This window comes from Rousettus aegyptiacus, unplaced genomic scaffold (genome assembly GCF_014176215.1).
Source record: "Rousettus aegyptiacus isolate mRouAeg1 unplaced genomic scaffold, mRouAeg1.p scaffold_m13_p_16, whole genome shotgun sequence".
NCBI classification, from domain to species: Eukaryota; Metazoa; Chordata; class Mammalia; order Chiroptera; family Pteropodidae; genus Rousettus; species Rousettus aegyptiacus.
This window is the reverse complement of record NW_023416291.1, coordinates 54,425,442-54,446,568: the sequence shown is the minus strand read 5'-3', so window position 1 is coordinate 54,446,568 and position 21,127 is coordinate 54,425,442. Positions and strand designations below refer to the sequence as shown.

At 68.1% G+C, this 21,127-nt stretch overlaps 1 protein-coding gene across 6 annotated transcripts in view; it reads right to left on the bottom strand.

The window, feature by feature from the left end:
• SBNO2 (strawberry notch homolog 2) overlaps positions 1–19,016 on the bottom strand; it is a 40,668-nt gene extending 21,652 nt beyond the window's left edge. For 2 of the 6 annotated variants that reach the window (XM_036234231.1, XM_036234235.1), the window contains exons 1-4: positions 12,561–13,743; positions 4,705–4,880; positions 1,427–1,506; positions 935–1,034 (exon numbers count right to left, since the gene is read on the bottom strand). In XM_036234231.1, coding sequence (XP_036090124.1) covers positions 935–1,034; positions 1,427–1,506; positions 4,705–4,880; positions 12,561–13,179 — 975 coding nt within the window. In that variant the 5' untranslated portion in view covers positions 13,180–13,743. Of the gene's footprint in view, positions 1–934; positions 1,035–1,426; positions 1,507–4,704; positions 4,881–12,560; positions 13,745–15,335; positions 15,474–15,819; positions 16,228–18,732 lie in introns of those variants that run through there. The other 4 variants (XM_036234234.1, XM_036234233.1, XM_016126621.2 and 1 more) reach the window with 4 other exon arrangements.
• Between the last annotated feature and the right edge of the window lie 2,111 nt (positions 19,017–21,127).

The window sequence follows — 21,127 nt, the reverse complement described above, 5'->3', positions numbered from 1 at the left end:
CGAGTCATGCCCCCTTTGCGTTGAGCTGAGTGCTCGTGAAGACCCTACGTCCAAAGACGCCCCGCTCTGAGTGTCCCGCCAGTGACCCCGGGACATGGCCCTCGGGCCAGCCCGCTGGCCAGTCCCGCCATAGATCCGCTGTGGAGACCGGCCGGGCTCCAGCAGTGTGAGCTGCTGAACGACCTGTCTGGGTTTGAGCGAGTCCCACAGGTCCCAACTGGCCGCTTCGTGCGACGTCCCTCGTCAAGGGTGGCCCACCGCCCCGCGTCACGGGGGACACCGAGGCGGAGCAGCCGAGTGCCTGCCGCCCAGTCACTCCCCGACGGGCCGCGGAGCCGTCCCCCGATGGAGGCGCCGTGTGGCCGGAGGGTCTAGGACTTCGGGGGCCCCCGGCAGAGCACGGTGGCCCCCTTCCCATGATTCGTCTTGCGGAGTTTGGCTTTTGGGGAGCACCGTGAGAAGACCCCGGGGGCGAGGCTGCGGGGCTGAGCTGACCCGTGTCCCCGAGGAGGCGGATAGGCTGGTGCGTGCCACACTCTCCACGGTCTCCCGGTCAGGGACGGACACCCACTGTGGTGTGTCTCGCTTTGGCGCAGGCGCTGTGGTGCCTGTGGACCCTCCCCCCAGACACTGCGGCGCCAGCGAGGGGGATGCTGAGGCTGGGGAGCGCGAACCGGGGCCCGGACAGGCCGGCCTGACCTCGTACAGTGTGGGCAAGGGGATGGCTGGCCGGCCCTCACGCGACCTCCTGCCCGGCTGGACACTCGGTGAGGCCGCCTGCACACGCACATCGCAGGGCAGACCGAGGCTCAGGCTGGGGCTGCGGGCCCCGCCACTCCTCAGAAGCAGCCCGTGGCCGGCTGCGGCCCGTGGTGCTGCCCCGGGAGGCAGGAGGGTCCCCTGGGCCAGGGCGGCTGGGACTGGAGTCTCCTACCTGAGAGAAGTCGCTCTTTGGCAGGAAGGTGGGGGTGGCGGCCACAGGGCCACAGCTGGTGTCCACGTGGGGCTGGAAGGAGGCGGGGCTCCCGAACTGGCTGGAGGGGACAGGAGGGAGGTGAGCTGTGAGCAGCAGCGAGCGGCCGCTGCCCTCCCGGCCCACGTGGGGCCTCCGAGCACAGCCACTCCAGGGCCTGGCTCCCGGCTGCTCCTCGCAAACTCCTCCCCCGCCCCACAAAACCCAGCGCCCTGTCGTCCTCTGTGGGAAGGGGCCCCCTGGCTCTTTTGGCCCCCAAAGTGTCTGGGCCCCCCATGGGGTGTCACCCTGCAGCGAGCGTCCCCTGGCCCCTGTCACCGCCTGTGCCCTCCCCGCTGGGTCTCGGCCTGAGCGACCGGGCCAGGCCCGCACCCCCCAGCTGCTGAGCTCACTCCTGCTGAACGCGGGGAGCGCCTGCGGGCGGGGCGGTCCCTGGGGGGGCGGGGCACTCACCACTGGCCCCCGCCGGAGAAGGCTGGGCAGGGCACGGGCGCGAAGGCGGTCCACCAGGGGTACTGCTGCAGCACGGCGCCCTGCGGGACAGCGGGGCGGTCAGCGGGGCGCAGGGCCCCCTGCTCTCTGGGGGGGCTGCCAGTGGCCCAGAGCCAGGGCTCCGCTGTCGGAGGGTGCACTCCACCCCAGCTCCCAACGGGGTGACCTGGGTCTGTGCCTCAGCTGCCCCACGTGCATGGGAACCTCCCCCCACCGAGGGGGCTGCGGTGAAGGCGAATGCACTGGCCGAACACGTGCGTGGGTCGGACCAGCAGGGTGAGGACGGGTGGGCGTGGCCCCAGAGTTCCTGGGGGCTGGGGGAGCCCAGACTGCCGGCCACCCGGGCTTCCGACTCCCAGGCGGGGGGCCCAGGCACCTGTGTGTCACAAAGATCTGGGTGCTGGTGGCCTGGGGCCCTGTTTGGAGGCCCCCAAGCCCCGGTGACAAACTGGAGGATGGGACCAGACGCAGAGGAGGACAGGGCAGGTCCTGTAAGGGACATGCGCAGCCTGGCCATGCCCCACGAGGGCCTGCCCAGAAGGGGCATGGCCCAGAGGGGCAGCGGAGGAGGCCAGGGCAAGGGGCCCCCAGCAGCACCGTGGACTGGCCCCCGCCTCGACCAGGCCCTCGCGGCCCAGCCCTGCCAGGCAGGCCATGGGGCCACTCCCTCTGGAGCTCCTGTAGGCCGTGGGCTCTCAGCACAGACGGGTCCTGGGCAACCTGCTCCGGGGAACGCCCGTGGGGACGTGAGGGGCCCTGCACTGGCTCTGACAGAAGCCGTTTGTGGGTGCGGGGCGCTGGACACTCAAGCCCCTCTGCTGAAGAGAGCTGGCAAGTCCCCCTGACGCACAGGCCCACCCGGCTGGGTGCAGCTCCCCAGGCTGCCGCGGCCTCCCCCCTGACCCCCGACCCCAGGGCTGGCCCAGACCAGCCCGGATGGCCGGAACTGCCTCGGCACCCCTGTCCCGTGCCCCCTCTGTGCTGAGAGGAGCAGGCGGCTGTGACTTCCCGTCACCGTGCGCCACCGCCCGTCCCCACAGGGCCTGTCAGCGCCCAGACGTCCGGCCCCAGAACCAGGGACGAGGAAGAGGAGAGAGAAGTGTGTCCCGACGCCATCGCCCGGCGGACACCCTGGAGGCGACGCCTGCCGCCCATCTCTGCAGAGGCTGCGGATTTGAGTAACAAGCAAACTGAAGGGTCAGAGGACAGGCGGGCACAGGGCCTCGGGCCGCCCGGACGCCGGAGGAATGCCCGCTGGCACGAGGAACCGCCGTGGACCTCGCCAGGAGGGAGCCGCAGCCCCGAGGCCCGCAGAGCGAGGCGGGGTCTCCCCAGCGCCCTGGTCCAGGGTCGCGTCCCTGCTCCGGCCCCACGTGAGGAGTCCAGCTCCAGAGAGGGTCGTGAACTTCGCAAGGCCAGACACTTTGCAATGTTCCAACTCCAGACTGTGCTCGGCGTCCTTCGAGGAACCAGTGGACACAGGCTTGGGGCGCGTGGAGAGCGCCTTGGGCCAGGCTGCGTCGGGCGTGGGCACCAATCCTGTGGGCCCATGAGGGGTGCAGCTGGCCTGGGGGAGCCCTCACAGAGCTCCCGGGCCAGGGGCCCCCTATGTCCTGGAGGACCTCGAGGCCTCAGCCGGGCAGGTGGGATGCTGGGGGTCACTCTGGCTTTGCCCTAGCAGCATGTGGCTCTAGCGAGGCTGCCAGTCACAGAGGTGGCACCGCGGCCCGCCAGTTGGAGCCTTCCTTAGATTCGCCCCTGGCAGCCAGAAGGCCTGGCTCCGCCTTCAGAGGGCAGGCCCCTGGCATGCGCCTGGCTCAGAGACAGACACCTGACTCCGGCCAGCCAGTCGGAGCTCGCCCGGGGACTCTCCACCTGGGGACGGAAGCTGGCCCTCTGCTGGGCAGGGGCAGGCCCTAGGTCATCAGCTTGAAGCTGCCCAGGCCACTTGTGAGCTGATGTAGGAAGACAGCACCCTTACTAGGGCGGTAGATAAAACACAGGACGTCCTGTGAAATTTGAATTTCTGATAAACAATAAATAATTTTTAGTGTAAGTATTCTGTGGCACACACGCAGTAAAAAATTACTTGCGCTCACGAGGACACCACGTGGGCACGGCCGGGCAGGGAGGCAGTTCAGGATCCACACCCTCCCAGCCCTCTCCGACTGGGCCGTGGGCCTGGTGCCCCCCGGTGGGTACAACATTTGACCCTGAGCTCTGTCTGACCCACGGACAAGTTTCCCAGCCCCCTGAACCCCAGCTGGCCTCTCGCACCCTGTGCTCGCCCCGCCGCCCAGCAGCTCCAGCCTCCCCACCAAGAGAGCTTCCTCTCCGCAGCGGAGGAGCATGGCCGTCGCCAAGGACGGGGAGCCGGGCCTGAGCAGCGGCAGCAGCTGGCCCTTCTCCGCGCGGGGCCTGGGTGACCTGCGGGGCGGGCCGGCTCCTGCGCTGGTTCTGTTACCGTGACGCTCGTTATAGCTGTCGAAACGTGGGAGCAGCCGAGGTGGCCTTCAGGGGTAGACGGAGGGACGGGCCCACCCAGGGCTGTTACGTTCCTCAGCGCGCAGAGGACGTGCTACGGAGCCCTCAAAGACCGGGGGTGGGAGGGGCCTCGAGAGCTCGTGACCCAGTGGAGGGAGCCAGCCTGAAGGGCGACACACACGGGGCCAACCGCAGGGCGTCTGGACAGGGCGGCGCTGCGGGCACAGGAGGACCCGTGGGTGCCGGGGGGAGGTGCAGGGGCGGAGCGCAGAGGGCCTCAGGGCAGTGGCGCTGCTCTGCACGACGCTGTGACTATGGACGCAGGTCCTCGTATGTTTGTCCCAACCGCAGCGCGTCCAGCACGGAGGGAGAACCCCCACGGCACGGTGGGCTCGAGTGGATGACAATGTATCGGTATCAGCTCATCACTGCAACAATGTAGCTCACTCACTCTTAAGGCAAGAGGGAGAGTGTGGCAGGGGCCCATGGGAATGCTACAATTTTCCTACAAATCGAGAACTACCTAAAAAAACAGTCCATTAAATTATCAAACAAAACACACCGAAGAAAAATAAACAGCCACGATCCGTCGCGGGCGTCCCAGCCCCCGAGGTCCCGGATGGGTGAAGATGGCAGCTGGGCGGGTCCCCGAGGGCCAGCCGTGGCCTTAGCAAAAGACGCCTCGTGGCTTGTGGGCGAGAGGCACAAAGGCGGGGGCCCCCGCCCCCCGAGCCAGCCCGGGGGCCGAGACTCACCTGCAGAGGGCTCTGCAGGGCCGGCGGGCTGTAGAGGACGCTGCCGGCCGGCGGGGCCTCGCGCTGTGGGAACTCGCTGTCCATGGCGGCCCCACTGCCAGCATCGGGCGCCCCCTCGACCCGGGCCGCAGGGGCGTCTATCTGGGCTTCTTGCTCCGAGGTGGAGGCATCCTGGCCTGGGGAGAGACACAGCGTGTCCTGAGGTCGCCCTGACCCCACAGGTGAAGCCCCTCCTCGGGGACATGGGACAGTGGAAGTGGGATCAGTCAGGGCCCCCCAGGCTCTGGCTCAGCTGGCAAGACCCCATGGACTAGACCCCACATATCACCCCAAACTCATCCTAGTAGAGGGGTGTGCACTGAGGTGCACCCAACATCGCAGTGCTGCTGGGGGTCCCCCTCTGTTCTCAGCCTCACCCCGGGGCTGTCAAAGAAGGGGGACCCGCTCAGCCACAAGGCAGGAGCCCCAATTGTCGCCATGCTGCAAGCCCACAGAAGGCCCCACCTACCACCCAGCCAACTCCCCCCACCCCCCGACACGGGGCCTGGCCCCGGGGGATGAGCGCAGCCCCTTCAACGCGGCTAGCCGCCCCCACCTCATTCCCTCCTGCTGATTACAGCAGCATCTCTGGCCCTGGCCCCCACCGAATAAGGAGTAACGTCAGCCCAAGGAGCGGGATGCTCCTGACACCCACGGAGAAAGCCATGAGCTCTGGGAACTCCGGTGTGATCAGCAGGGCTGAGGAGTGACTTCCAGGCACCTGGCTCTGTGTGCAGGTCGTCTGGCTGGGAGGCAGAGTCCAACTGGCCAGCCCCGCCCCTGGGCACCCAGGAGAGCCCTGCCAGAGGGTCCCAGGGGGATGGGGGCAAGCTGGGCCAGGAGGAGCTCTCTGACCTGGTTCAGGGTAAGGACACACAGCATCCCCACTGAAAACGGTCCTGTTCCTCAGGGCTAGGAAAAGCCACGGGGGCTGCCCCCTGCCCCCCAAGATTTCCATCGGCCCTGTGGCCTGTGACAGCGCCCCCAACCCGGGCCCCGCCCCCTGCGGCCCTGAGCAGAGCCGCTGGGAAGTTAATCACCCGGGAGGCAGGAAGGGGAGGCGGCCGCCACTCCCAGCCAAGCCCGGGTGAAGAAACCCTGGGCTTCCAGTAATCGCAGGCGCAGCTGCTTGCGCAATCCCGGGGGGCGGGGGCGCCGGCGCCCCTCATCCCACAGTCCACTCTGCTCCAGCCTTGCGGTCAGCCCGGCCACTGGGCTGCCTGCTGGCGGGACGCCACTTCCCACGGCCTCCACTGGCCTGGACCCTCAGAGGCACGGCCACCTCCAGCCTGTGCCCTCCAGGCTCCCCGAGGCCCTCGCGGAGCCCAGGCTAGCGGCTGGCGGGCAAAGGCTGGGTCCTGACCACAGTCCTGGAGCCGGGCCAACGGCCCGAGAGCCCAGCACTGGGGCGCAGGTGGCTACGGCACCCCAGCCCCACCTGCCTGCTCACCTGAAGAGCAAGTGGTCGGGGTGCCGACCGGCCCGCCAGCCCTGCAAACTGGGGGCCACGTAACCAACGGCTGCCTTCACGGAGGCCCCAGGAAGCGCCTGGACTGGGGGACACCCCTCGAAGGAGGTCTGCCCCTAACACCTGGGCAGAAGGAGGCTGGGAACCACTTCTCCACGAAGCTCTGAAGCTCCGTGGAGCTAGGCACCGGCTTGCTCTCACCCCCTCCCTCCTCTGCAGGGACTGCTCAGGCCTGTCCGAGCGATCCCGCCCCTTCCCCCCCTGCCCCCCCCCCGCAAACCCTGGCAGACTGTCCCTGAGCCGACTGTCCCTGAGCAAGGCTCGCCCCAGGTGCTTCTCTGCTCTGCAGCCCAGGCCTCGGCGGCTCGCCGGAAAGCAGCGTCAGAGCCCGTGACCGTGGGGGAACCGAGGGGGCTCCCAGGGTCCTGGGCAGTCCTCAGGACACTGTGCCCAGGGACCCCGGCAGCAGCGAGCCCGGCCCTGCCTCCCCCTCCCAGTCCTGGGCCAGCCGAGCCCACAGCCCGCCCCGGGAGCCCGTGGTCAGGCGCTGCAGCCTCGGCCCCCGTCCGCGCCTCGCCTCCCTTCGGAGAGGCCTGTGGCAACAGGGAGGGCGCCGGGGGACGGAAAGCGGGCGCTGCGTCCTCCCTGTGCAGAAGCGGGGCCAGGCGTGCGCCTCGGGGGTCCCGGAAGGCTTCTCGGCCAGCAGAGCAGTGAGATCCGGACCCGGGGCGGGGCGCGGACTACGACACGGCCACGCGACAAGCGGGGCAGCGGGCGGCCGGGTCAGGGCCGACGGAGCACGCGGCGGGCACCGGGAGCCGGCAGCGCCTCGAACGCCGAGGCGGCCACCACGGGTCCCGCGGCCCAGAGACACGGAGACGCGCGTCCTCACGAACCCGCGCCCAGGCGTCCGCGGGCGGGTGACGGACACAGACGGTGCCCGTCCACACCGGGGAGCGTCACTCGGCCATGGGGGGGACGACGACGCTCGCCGCGACGTGGACGGACCCTGGACACACGGGGCCTCGCGGCGCCGTTTACACGGCGCGTCCGCAACGGGCACGTCCGGGACAGGAAGCGGGTCAGGGGCCGGCGAGGAGGCAGACGTGCACCCACCGCCCCCCTCCTGGCCCCGGCGCCCCCACAGCCTCAGGCTTCCTGCTCCCCCGGCCCGCAGATGCAGCCCGGCCTGGCCGCCACTCACGCTGAGGCCTCTGCTGACCCACGCCCCCAGGCACTTCCGGCGGCCTGGCAGGACCCCAGGGGGCACCGGGTGGGGTCTCGGCCTGAAGGCCAGGCCCAGGAGCCCCTGGAGACGCACATCTGGGGATGGGTGGGACACAGGTGCCCTCGAGGGGCCTGCGCACATGGTGATTCACGTTGGCAGGGTTTCCCGAGACAGGGCCGTCACGCGAGTCACTGTGGGAGACAGACCAAAGGCCCGGCGCCCAGACGGGACCATCGGGGTGAGAGGTGGGGACAGGCCGGCAGCTGGGAGAGCCTGGCTCCGGGACGCACCCCAGCCTCCGTCACCCAGGCCAGACCTCACCGCGGGGCCGATGCCCCAGGGCAGGCCGAGGGCCTCACCCCGCGATGAGCTGGCGGCTCAGCCCCCAACACACTGAGCCAGCCGCCCGCTGTCTCATCCCTGTCCTGCCAAGACAGGGCAAGGCTGAGCCCCAGAACCACGTGTCTAGATGGCAGGGACCTGCTGGCCTCTCAGGGGTACAGGACGGCAGCCTCTCCAGCCACCCCTGCCTTGAGCTGAGACCAGGACAGGAGCAGAGTGGGCCTGGTCCGGCCGATCTGGCTGACAGGACCCTCTGGGGGAAGGGCCGTCCGTGGAGGCCGTAGCACTATGGGTGGGGGAGCCCCCTCCGCACCTCGTGGGTTGGAGCCGGCCTGCGGTCAGTGCCCAGTGGGGGGCCCTGGCAGGGCAGGAGTGGGGACATCCTGCACGGGCTGAGGGAGGGCGAGCTCAGCGCGGGTGAGACCCAGTGGCCGGCCTGGGCTGGTGGGCACAGCTTAGCTCCCCTGGGACCCACAAAGGGGCATGCACCTGGACAGCCACCTCTGTGAGTAGGCTCCCCGAGGACAAAGGAGGTGAGGGTCTTGGGGGTGTGGTAGCTGTTTCCCTCAGTCTCAGAGGCCCACCTCTCATGTACTGACCACTGAGGCCGGGGGTCTCGGGGTGGGACCACAGGAGAAGGCGGGGAAAAGGGGAGACCCTGGGCCCGAGAACCAGCAGGGACCAGGGATTCGGAGAAGGCCCCGTGCTGCAGGGGGTTGTCCCTCAAACTCACATCTGTCGGGGACCTGCGAGCCGACCCTCATCAGTAAACGGGGTCTCTACAGGCGGGATTGGTGGAGACCAGGTCATGCTGGAGCAGCCCACTGCCTTACAGGAGTGAGGGCTGGACAGTCACGAGGATGAGAGGGGCCACAGCAAGACAGGCAGAGACCTGAGTGAGGCGGCCACAAGCTAAGGGACGTGGGAGCCTCCAGGAGTGGGGGGGGGGGCAGGAAGGACCACCCGGAGCCTGCAGAGCGAGCTCTGCCCTGCCACGCCCTAGTCTCTGAACATCTGGCCTCCAAGACCAGGAGGGCGCAGGTCCCCATGGTCTAAGCCACCCAGCGTGTGGCTGGTGGCACAGCTGCCTCCGCAGACTTGGACAGCGGGAGGTGGCAAACCCAGTGGGAGCTGCCCTGACCTTCGGCCCGAATCCCAGTGACGCCTGGCGGCCGGCAGGCGGGGGCACTGCCACCAGGTCAGGCAGGCACCACGCGTGTGACCTCGGGCTGCCAGGCCCAGGGGGTGTCTGGGCGGGGACAAGGAAGCCCCACTGCAGAATGCAGAGGCCAGGGCTCAGACACACAGTGAGAGGTGGCCGGCAGGACCCTCCGCCTCTACAGGTCCCCACCGGGGCTAGGCTCACCTGCTTCCCCCAAAGCCACCTCTTGCAAAGCCTCCTGTCCTGCTGGACGTGAGCCCCTGTCCCTCGCACCCAGGCTGGGGCACCAGGCGGCCACCCCACCCAGCAGGATGGCCGACCAACAGCTCCTTTGAAGAGCCGAGCCGGGGGGCTGCTCAGCGGACACCCCAGCCCTGGCACTGTCAACGCCTGGCCGAGCAGACAGTGATCGGAGGTGGCCCTGGGCTGGGGGCGACCACTCATGCCTGACCCCAGAGTGAAAGCAGCAGAGCCGGACGCCCCGGGGGCTGGCGACAGGGCACCCGCAGGCACCCCGCGTGCCACCCAGGGACAGGCGGGGCCCAAGAAGAGAGCAGCGGCGCGTGAGTGCCCACCGCCCGCCCCCGGCCGCACCCCACTCGGGACAGACGGGCGGCCACCGGGAGACGCTGCCCCGGGGGGCAGCACCGAGCCCACGGCGGGGAGCGACGTCTGGAGCAACGAGCGTGTGTGCAGAGGAGACGGCCCGCGGCTGGGCTCCGGGACACCGGTCTGGGTCGCCCGCGGCTGGGCTCCGGGACACCGGTCTGGGTCGCCCGCGGCTGGGCTCCGGGACACCGGTCTGGGTCGCCCGCGGCTGGGCTCCGGGACACCGGTCTGGGTCGCCCGCGGCTGGGCTCCGGGACACCGGTCTGGGTCGCCCGCGGCTGGGCTCCGGGACACCGGTCTGGGTCGCCCGCGGCTGGCTGGCTCCGGCCAATGCCTCTGCTGACCGCAGGTCCGCAGACCAGCGGGCCGGGCAGCGGCCCCGACAGCCCCAGGTGGGGCAAGGCGGAACGACGAGGTTCCAATGGCCGTGTGGGGAGGCGGGTGCTCCGTGAAGCACCTGGACACCGGGGGCCCCGAGCTTGCGCGGACACGGCAGCTTCCGTCCAGGGACCGGCCTTGCGGGTCTGTGGCCTCAGACACACGGAGCCGGGGGCCTCCTGTGACCCCCGCGTCCTCCTCCCCCGCGCCAATGCTAAGCCCAAGGCCCTGACGCTGACTCCGTGGCCCCCTGATGCCGACGCGCGCAGTCCACCCGCGGTCCGTGGGGGGGGGGCGCCCCCCTTCGACTCGCTCCCGGCCCGTCGCCCGTCTGACGTCGGGTGTGCCTCGGGCCAGCCTGCACGGCAGTCACTCCACCCAGCTCCCCGGAGAGCCCTGAGCGGGATGGCGGCTGGGGCTGCCCCCGGCCGGATGCCTGGCCAATCGGCGGCCTCCGCAGGCTCCTTCGGTCCAGCTCGGTGCCGAGAACATCACAAGGACCTTCGTCCGAGCCCGAAGGGCACAGTGTCCTGCGGGAGGAGGTCCCCAGGCTCGGGCTGAGCTCGCGGACAGTGACCTTGCTGGAGCACTCCCCAAGCAGGGCTAGACTCCGTGCCCCCTCTGGGAAGAAGGCAGAGACCCCCAAATCGCAGGAGCAGGAGCCACAAGACCCGCCGACGGAGCCTGGACCCACTTCTGCTGCTGAGTCGGGTGACCACAGCCTGGCGGGTTAAAATGGCACACGCAGGTCCCCACAGGGCGCTACGGGGCGGGACCGGACCCCCGGCTGGGCGCCACGCTGCACGCTCGGGCGCGCGACTGCTCGCGCAGCTGCCGGCATGGCCGGGTGCCCCTCCTGGAGGCCGCCCGGCCGTGTCCCCCGCACGTGCTACCCCAGGCCCACAGCCCGGCCTCCCGCTCCCCTCCAGCGTCCAGTGGAGGACGTCCTCTGCTTGTGAGGACCTGGATCCCCAGGAATCCACGATCGCCCCCGCCTCAGGGTTCTCAGCTTGGCCCCGTCTGCAAGACTTCTCTGCATCATGAGGTCCCACATCCCAAGCCTCAAGACCAGGATAGGGTGGCTCTGGGGATACCAGTGAGCGAGAACACAGCTCCCTAGCCCGTGGGCCAGTGGGCAGCAGGCGCCGGCCCACACAGTGACAGGCTATGGGGATGTGGGCCCCTCTCAGGAACCTCCCCAGGGCCCACGAGGGGCCAAGCAGTGGGGGACTATGGGGCTCAGGAATGCGGGCGGCCCAGGCTTCTAGACAGGCTGGTTTTTCAAGACAAGCGGCAGGCCTGGATTTGGGGGGCAGCCCCTGATTTCTCAAAGCCGGAGGTCCGGCAGTCACGCCCAGCCCTCCCTGAGCAGCGCCTCCCACCAGATTCCCACAGTGCCGAGGCCCTGCTGCCCGTCAGCACCCAGGATCCCCAAGGCTGTCCCTGACAGCCCCCCACATCCACCTGGGGTCTCACTCATCCTGAGCCCCCCAAAGTAGTGGGCTGAGCTCCTGGAGGGCTCAGCTCTAGTGAAAACCCCCAACACGCTGCTGGACAGGCCAGCTCCCGGACTCGCGGGTGACCCCCCGAGGGCCCCCATGCCCTGTGCTGCCAGCACCAAGCTCAGACCCAGCCGGGGGTGGGGGTGCTCCACCCCCACGCCACAGCTTCCAGGGCAGAGCTGCATCCCCAGGGACAGATGAGGGCATGAGGGGCCATCCTGTCCCACACCTGGCCTGTCCCGCTGGGGCCAGCCTCTCCTCACCCTCTGGGGTCTCAGAGCCTCGGGCCACAGGGCGTGAGAGGCTGGGGACTCCCAGGGCCTCCAAGTCACCTCTGAGGCCTGGAAGGTAAGTCAGGGCCATAAAAGTTTACTGGCCCCTGGACCAGCCCTGGCCCAGCTTCCTGTGTCCACAGCCTTTGACCCTCAGGGTGGACACCTGGGAAATGTGGTGACCACCTTCAGTCGCTTGGGCAAGCCCTGGGGGCGCGGGCAGCAGGTCTGCTTCAGCCTCGCGTGGGGTTCGCTCTGCAGGGGACGGGCGGAGGCCAGGGCGCCCCCACGGGGCCCGGTCTGGAGGGAGGGCCACCCGGCGTGGCTTGGCGGCCTCTGTGGAGAGCAGCGGGGCGCCCGTGAGAAGACGCTGCAGGCCGCCCGGCGCCCGCGCGTGACCGGCGGTGGGGGCCGCACGCGGGGGCCACGGCACGGGCAGCGGGGGGCGAGGACAGGCCCTGGTCCCTTAGCTTTCCCTTCTGACTCTTCGTTTCATGGGGACAGTTCACGTGCCACACTCACGGCTAGAGGACATGCCTCAGTGGCATGAGCACGTTCAGAGCTCCCCAACATTCCGTCGCCCCAAAGGCAGCCCTGTGCCCCTCGGCGCTCACCCCTCCCCCTCCCCAGCCCCCGACAACCACTCCGCCACTTCCTGTGTGTGGACGTGCCTGTGTGGGACACCCCGGCCAAGTGGGATCATTCAGTGTGGCCTCGTGGGTCTGGCGTGTCTCACAGGCGTCACGTGATCGAGGGCCGTCACGTGTAGGACACACACACTCAGCAGGTCTAGCCTCTGCCTCCCAGGGAGAGCCCGGGGCAGCAAGTGACCAGAAACCACAGTCTGGGCCCTCACCTGAGTCACCGCCTGCCTGCAGGGGACCCAACCTCCCAGCAAGGGAAGCAGGCGACCGCAGGTGGCTGTCACCAGTGGCAGGATGAAGAAGTCTGCTTTCCGACCCAGCCCAGCCCCTCACGTGGGCACAGCCTGAGGGGGGGAGGACAGGGTTCCACTTAGGGGCGGGGACCCGCACTCGCAGGGCGCCCCACGGACACCAAGACTTGAGGCCGTGTCCGCCAGTGGGCGGAACAGGGGGTGGGGGGTGGGGCTGAGCAGGGGACAGACCAGGCTGCACTGGGACTGGGGACCGCGTGCCAGCTCCACCGGCAGCCGCCGCGCCCAGCCTCCCCGCAGGCTGACCACAGCGCCCTCGGCCGTGGAAAGAGTGGCTGGAGACGCGCCACGCCTGCCCGTGACCAACAGCACACACACGCGACACACACGACGCATGTGTCCACACGCACACACGCGCACACACGGACACGAACGTGCGCACGCTCGCGCCACACGCACGCGCACACGCGCACACGCGCACACCTGCCACTGCTGGTGCCACGGGGGCTGCGGCACTCCGCAGAGTCAGCCTGGCGCTCTGTTTACACTCTGAGATCACGTTACCCCCGCCTGGGGCCATAAAGGCTTCATCAGGCGGAGGCTGTCCTGGGGGGAGGTGGCCTCTGGGGACCGGACACAGTGCCTCTTTATTCCCAGACGAGCTCGCTCACGCGGCCATAGCCCCACGCTGGGTCAGCGTTTCCAGCCGGCCCCTGCTGCAGGAGCATCTGAGACACTGCTAGGCTGATCACACCTTAGTGGGGGACAGGGCTATGGGGGTCCTGCCTTGGCTGCCCCAGGTGGCAGCGGCGATTGGCCCAAGGTCAGGCAGCTGGAGAGCACTGGCCTTGGGCTGCCCACCTGTCACCTGCAGCCTCCCCAACCTCAAAGCCAACTGCCTCCCCTGGAAAGCCAGCCCCTGTCTGGGCCTGGGGGCTCCCCACTCTCTGCCACAGCGGAACCATCCCCCCAACACACACTCAAGCAGGCCTGGCTCCGGGCAGGAGTGAGCAGGCATCAGCTCAGGTGCTCAGTTAAACAAAAGCCTCCCCAAATCCCAGAGCACCCCCGGTCCCGGCCCGCACTAGCTTGTCCCTGGGGACAGTGTCCACCGCTCCCCGGTCTCCTAGGCCTGACAGGCGCCTGCACCTCGCCCCACCCCCCGCCCCGCCCTTGCCCAGCACACCTGCCCAACAGTACAGCTTTCATGGCCACTGTTCTCCACTGCGACTCGAGGCAGACTGCACTATGGGGGACCGAACAGACTGAACAGACAGCCCCGAGCAGCCACCACCCACGTCTGGGGCCTTCCTTAGGAAAATCCAGGGTGCCCAGGAGGGAGAACGCAGATATGATGGCAGCTGAAGCCCCAGGTCTCAGCCTCAACAACGGGGACTCTGGGCACCTCTCTGCTAGCAGGATCCTCAAGGGCACAGCACCCCCCACAGCCGGGGACAAGGGCGCCCAGCGGGGACAAGCGCCTGCAGTCTCAGGCCCAGCTCTGGGCTGCCTGGCCTGGAGGAGGGACTCGGCCCTACAGCTGCCAACGGACTGGCCTCTGACCAACTCTGGGGTCTCACTGCCTGTGACAAGCAGCCCTTCTTCCCTCTGGGGCCCGTGGCCCCAGGCCTGTTCTCCTTGAACCTTCCCAAAGCGCCACGGGGAGAGACCGGCTGTGCCGGCAGCAGCCAGGCAGGGTCCCGGCTACGCGCTGTGCAACACCAGCCCCCTCTGTCCCCTGTCACGCCACGTAGCTCCCACGACCCCAAACTGCCCGCAAGCATTGTCACAAGCCGGCTTCCGACCAGACACCCTCGCTGTCCTGGGTGCAAAAGGACGGCACCAAACCCACCAGAGGGGGGCCGTGGACAGGCGGGAAGGACGCGGGGCAGGCGTTCCGGGAAGCAGAAGCTGGGGTTGCCCCAGACATGCATTTTACAGACTCAGTTCTTTTTCCTTCCCAGGGACCTTCAAAATGTGCCAGGAGACACCCCACCGCCACCCGGGGCTGCTGCCTGGCTGTCCACGCCCTGTCCCTCCAGGCCCACCGGCCTCCGGCTCTGGGTGCGGGAAGCAGCACTGGCGGGCAGGACCCGCCCAGCAGCCTCGCCTTCCAGGCCACCCACACTAGCTGCTCATCACCCACTTCTGGGGCGCGGGCCGGCGCTGCCACCCCCCACCCCACCCTCGCCCATCTCTGGCCACCAGGTTCCAGCGCCAGCTCCCGGGGACACTCCCACCTCCACGTGCTCTGCCAGTACCAGCAAGGCCCCCACCCCATGGGAGCACTGGGGACGGGGAGGGCACCAGGCAAGGTGTCCTGGGAGGAAGGACAGAGGCGGAAGGGGCAGGATCCCCAAGGAGCCTGGGGGCGGGGGCCTCCGAGACGGCAGAGATCAGGGCTCCTCCAGAAAGGGAGAAGCTGGGGTCACGGAGATGGGGGGGTCACAAGAAGGGAGGGGTCAGGGAATCACCGACGGGCGGGGTCGGGGGTCGCCCAGGAGGGCGGGGCCGGGGGTTCCCCGCGGGGAGCCGAGGTGAAGGGTCGCGCCAGAGGGCGGGGTCAGGGGGTGCCGAGGAGGGCGGGGACGCGCCGCGCCGCTGCCCCCGCCCGCGGCCCCGGAGCCCCGGAACCGCGGAGCCCCGCCCGGGCCGCCCGGGCCCGCGCGGGCGGGGGCCACGGCTCGGGCCGCGCGGCGGCGGCGGCGGGCGGGGCGCGGGCCGGACGCGCCTCACCTCAGACCCGGGTCTGGCCGGCGCGGAGCCCGCGGCGCCTCCGTCTCTCCGCGCTTCGCCACGGCCGGGCGCCTCTGGGTTCCGGGTTCCGGTCCATTTGAGGGACCCGCACTTCCGGTCATGCGCAGCGCCGCGGCGGGGGCGGGGCCAGCCCGGCCGGCGAGCCGCGCGAGGGGCCGCGACCCCGGGGACGCCGGGCGGGAGGCGGGCGACCCCCGCCGCCCCCCCAGCCGCCCCCCCACCCCCGCCGCCCCCGCCGCCCTCGAGCCCCGGCGTCCGCCGCAGCTGGGGCGCAGCTCCAGCCCGGCCTCCGCGCGGGGCGGCGCCCTCCCCTGACCTTCGGGGTCCTCCCCTGACCCAGATCTTGCCTCGGAAGCCTCTGGGGAGGCCAGAGACTTCCCGGAAACCCTGTGAAAAGGTCCCTGGCCGCCCCCGGCACGCCCCTTCCTTTACTTCCTGCCGCCGAGGGCAGTGGGCTCATTACCCTGTCTCCCCCTCGCGAGGGCAGTTCCAGGACCCTGGAGCTCCCAACACGGAGCCTGGCACGCGGGGGATCGGGTCAGACCCCGGGGCCACCCTGAGAGAGCAGGATCGTCCTGGGCAGGGCCGCGGGAATCGGGTCTGCGGGCTCTGTCCGCGTTAGACCTTCCAGGGGCCGATGCGGACGATGCCGGCATGTGCCGCTCTGCCAGGAAGAGGGTGGGACCAGGCCCCGACACAGCTGGCAGCTTTCCTGTGACCGGAGCCCACTGGACCCACCAGGTGGTGGCCTGGGCCAGTTCAGACAGATCTAGTGCTGGAGGCACCACCTCCCCCCCAAATGGGTCATCAACATTGAAAGCGCCGCCACCCGTCCCCTGGACACACCTCGCCATCAGCCAGAGGCCTCCAACACCTGACCCAGCCCCCTGAAACTAGAGGTCACCTCTCCACGTGCTTACTTATTCATTCAACAAACTTTTATGAATGCTGCTCTGTGCCTGGCCTCCAGCTGAGCAAAGCTGAGGCCCCAGGGAGAACCCAGTCCTCAGCCCTGGCCTCAGGAAGCTCCCAGTCTAGGGGAGACAGAGCCATGGCAAGACACTCCCAGCTGGAACCCAGGGAGGTGTGAAATCTCCACATGGGTTATCATGGAGGGCTGGAGGGAGGAGAAGATCTTGATACTGGCACTTTGAAGTTCAAGTAGGAGTTTGCCAGACAGTCGCTAGGAAGGGCAGCCCAGGCCAAGAATAAAAGCTGTTCAAAGGCCTGGTCTGGTATGGGAGAAGAGTATGCTTAAAAGCTGCCTGCCCTACAAAAATCAGGCCTCAGACTCTCTGGACCCAAACCCGCAAGCACAATGGAGAAGATGGGGAAACTGAGACCCAGAGAGGAATTGTGATTTATCCAGAGTGGGTTCTGCTTTGATAGCTGTAAGTTTTTGGCAACTTGGGTTATAACCTTGATTCCAAAAGTGCTAATGAGACATCAAACTGAGTAATAGACACTGAAGATTCAGAGATGAAAAAGCCGACTGGGGGGACAGAGGGCGACCGGACGTATTTCCACACCACCAGCCACGCGATTTGTAGGGACCAATGAAAAGTCACCACGTGGTGCCCCTTGTTCAAAAGGGTTCAGAATTTCGAGACGGTGACAGCAGAGATTAAACCGAGCAGGGGTGTGGGTGGGGAAACTGAGGCACAGAGCTGGTCGGCAGCCAGCCAGAGGTCACTGCGGCATGGACTCCCTCTGCCAGGCCCCCTCGGGAAACCACGAGGCCTTTACGGGTCATTTCGCCTCAAGTGGGGGCAGTCTGCCCAGGCAGGGGTGGGTCCAGCCGTGTCAGCACGGAGGAGCCTGCCAAGTCCGGGGATGTCTAGGGAATTAGTCAGATTCGGGGATTTCCAGGGAATCGCAAGAGGCAGCCTGGGAGCGCAGAAGGGACAGGGTCCCAGAGCTCCGGGCCCAGCCCTGGTGCAGCTGCACCCGTGTGCTGTGCAACCCGGGAAAGCGACATGACTTCTCTGAGCCTGGAAGGTGGAGGGGGTGCTGCTAACAGTGGCTGCCTCCTGGGCTGTTCGGGCGGCTGAGCCGGCAGTGCCTTGTATTTGGCCCTTAGCACATCTGCAGGGGACGCTTCTGGACCTGAGTCACTTGAGAACATTCAACAGTCACATGCACCCACGGCCCCGTCTGAGGAGGGGATCGGCTCACGCAAGGCCAGAGGTCTGTCTGGTGAGGCCGTCTGGGGTCAAAGAGCCTCCTTCTCTGTCAATGTAGGGACCCCTGAAATGTCCCCCAGGTGGCTGTGACCTGGCTCGTGGACGCAGAGTCACCAGATAAAATGCAGGACCCCCAGTACATTTGAATGGCAGGTACAGCAAAGGTAATCTTTATTGTCTGGACTTCCCTGGCGATATCTGGGACCTGCCCCCTAAAGCAGTGGCCTCCAGCCTCTGAAATTCATGTCTACCGGGACTCCGGGACTCTAATGGGCTAAACCGGGCGACCTGCCTGCGGGGAGACACCACTCGGAAAGACACGGGGCCGCCGAGCCGCACCCGGGAGGCCTGTGGCAGCGGCTGCCTTCCTGTGAGCCTCACTGTCCCCTCTGCTAAAGGGGCGCTGTCAGGGGACCCAGCACCGATGGGAGAGGGTAGGACAGGCAGCTGCGAGTCAGCAGTTTCCATGACTTCAAACAGAAAGCCCTCACACAGTCTGGAGGGCAGGGTGCTCCCGGGGCTTCTCCACGGGCCCTCCGTGAGATTCTTGGGCTACCATTTTTGGGGGGAGGTGCCATTGATTAGATCCTCTGTCTCAGTTTTCCCGCTGGGGAGAGCTGCGGGGCTGGGCCCGTCCCGCAGTCCCCGAGCCGGCGGGTGGGGGACGCGCGCCCCGCGCAGGGCCCCCTCGGACCTGGGCAGGTGAGGCGGCGCAGGTGGGCCCCGCCCGCACGGGGGCGGGGACGCAGCCGCTTCCTGTTGTCCCGGGCCTGGAAAGCCCCGGCGTCCCCGAGCCGCGGGAGCAGGTCCTCCCTCTGGCCGCTCCCGGGCCTCGGTCGCGCGCCACTTCTCCTTTCCGCGGCCACTTCCCCTCGCGACCCGCCCCCCGCCCCCCCCCCCGCCGCGGCTCCGCCCCTTCTTCGGTGCCCCTCTCCCAGCTCTGCCTACCTAGTCCCAGTCAGACCCTTCCCCGTGGTGCGGAAGAGGAAACCGAGGCCGGAGCAGAAGCCGTGCCTGTGCCCCCTGGCCTGTCCCTCTGGGACACTTTCCCTCCCCTGTCTCTCTCTCTCTGTCTCTCCCTGCCTCTCCCCGTCCGTCAGTCTGTCAGAACCTCTGTCGGGCCACAGCCCCTCCCCTCGCCAAGCCTGCCGCTCCTGGCCCGGCCACCTCGCCCTCCCTGTGCCCGGACCCACCTGCCACTTGCCCCCAGGCGTCCTCAGGCCACAGCGCTGCCTGGTGCCCCAGCTCCCTTGGCGCCTTCCTGGCCTGAGCCCCAAGTGGGATCCTGGCAGGTCCAGCCAAGGCCAAGGCCGCCTCCGAGCCAGACAACTTCAGGGAACAGCCAACCCGTCCGACGGGTTTGAGATCCGCCCCGCACAGGCAGGTCCGCCCGCCCCTGCGCTGAGGCTGGGGCTCCGCGGGGACTGAGTGTGACGCCTGACCCAGCACCCCGGGCCTGGTCCGGGCTGCGCCCTGAGGCTGGGGTACCAGCGGGGCCCAGAAGGAAGGCCTGCCGTCCACCAGTCAAGCCCCGAGGGGACGGACAGTCAGGGACAGGAGCATGGCATGTGCGAAGGCCTGGGGGGTCAGCATCAGGGAGCTGGGCGGTGAGGCCACCCCCAGCCCAGCCAGAGGGGGACTCGGCTTGGCACCAGGGGAGGTGCAGGTGAACGTGGGGGTGGGGTGAGGGAAGGGGAGGCCACACGTCAGTCCAGAAGGCATTTCTGGGCGCCTCCAGGGGCGGGGCCCAGAGCCCACCCCACGACGCTCCCTGGCCCTGAGGCGTGGGACAGGCCTGCGGGACGGGCCCCCACGTGCTGGTGGCGCGAGTGCTGGGCTAGGGTCCGAGGAGGTGGCCGGAGCCCTGCCCTCCCTGGGGCTGACCCCCCACCCCCGCCAATGCTGATGTCACCTGCGCAGGGACTTCCTGAGCCTTCACCTTGGATGTGCCCAGCCCCAGGGGAATTCCAGGACAGCCGCTGACTCACGTCCAGGCCCCAGCGGCTGTGGGAGAAGCCAGCTCCCCAGCCTGGGACCTGGGTTCCGATGGGTGAGAAACGGAGTGCGCGTACTGGGGCTGCTCCGGGGTGTTCTGTCTTGTGCTGCTCTGCCGGTGTCCCCCAGGGCTGCCAGGGTGACTAGCAGAGCAGAGCTTTATCAGCAGAGCACCAGGGTTAAGATTTGTGGGGTTCAGGTCCCCGCCCTGTCCACCACCAGCTGTGTGACCCCAGGCAAGTTGCTTAACCTCTCTGTGCCCGTTCTCCCACGGACTGAAAGGGGACCATCACGGTACCTCCCCAGGGGGCTTCCTGTGAGACTGTGCAAGGGGACCCGACGTGCAAAGTGTTGGAACTGGGGCTCGGGGCACAGTGAGGACTTTACGGGAAAATGAGAAAACCGATTCACGGCAACAGGCCCGCTCTCGAGTCTCCACGCCCACCGACTGTGGCTGGCTGTGTGGACAGCGGGGACCCTCGATCTGACCGGGTGACAAAGGCACCTCGCCTCCGGGGCCCACCTCCCAGAACCCATCACCCTGCTCTAACCCCGAGAAAAACACCAGACAAACCCCAACCGAGGGACATTCTAGAAGCTGCTCAACCAGTCCCCCTCAAGACTGTCCAGATCCTTATAAACAAGGAAGGTCTGAGAACCCGTCACAGCCCAGGGGGGCCTCGGCAGATGTGATGACTGACTGTCACGTGGGGTCCTGGATGGGATCCTGGGGCAGGAAAGGGGCATTCGGGGAGAAGGGAAGATGTCCCGGGACGGAGGATTCCAGGTGACGGCTGAGTGTCTGGGATGCGTGCCCCCCACACACGCGAGATGGTGACGATGAGGGAGGTGAGTGCCAGGTACCCCTCTGTGCAGCCTCTTCCCTATGAACCCCAAACCGAGCCCCGGAGAAGGTCGCCCCAGCACAGGACCCGAGCCGTGCCCTCCCAGCCTGTGGTCGGCCCCTCACGGGCGTCCTGCTCCGAGAGGGCGGAGGCCCCCGCCAGGCGCCTGCAAAACCCCCTTCACGCCTCACCTCCCAAGCTGGTTAGGAGCTGTCGCTGCCGAGTCACAGAAAGCGAAACTGGCTTTCTTTGTTTAACGGGACTTTTTTGCTCATGGAACTGAAAGACCCAGGGATAGGTCTAACTCGGGGTGCCCCCCGCCAGCACCACTGACGTTTGGGACCAGCATCTCCGGCCCCCACCCACTCCATGTCAGGAGCGCCCCCTCACCACCACAAATGTCCCCACACACTGCCCAGTGTCCTCTGGGGTGCAGACTCGCCCCTCGTGAGCCCCGCCGGTCCCGCTGGTTTCAGGCTAGGCTGGATCCAGGACCCTCGGACAGGGTCACAGGACTTCGTCCATTCTCCCCCGTTGCTTTTTTCCTCAACAGTCTCCCTCTTGTGGAGACAAGGATGGTGCCCCAGCTCCAGGCCTAGAATAAGGTCAGCACTTCCCCCCCGAGAAAAGCAGCAAAAGTTCCAGGGAAGGTTCTGATGGGCTCAACCTCAGTCACATGTCTTTGCCCAACCAACTGTGCCCAGGCGATGGGAAGTCCTGATTGGCCAAGCTGGGATCACATGGTTAT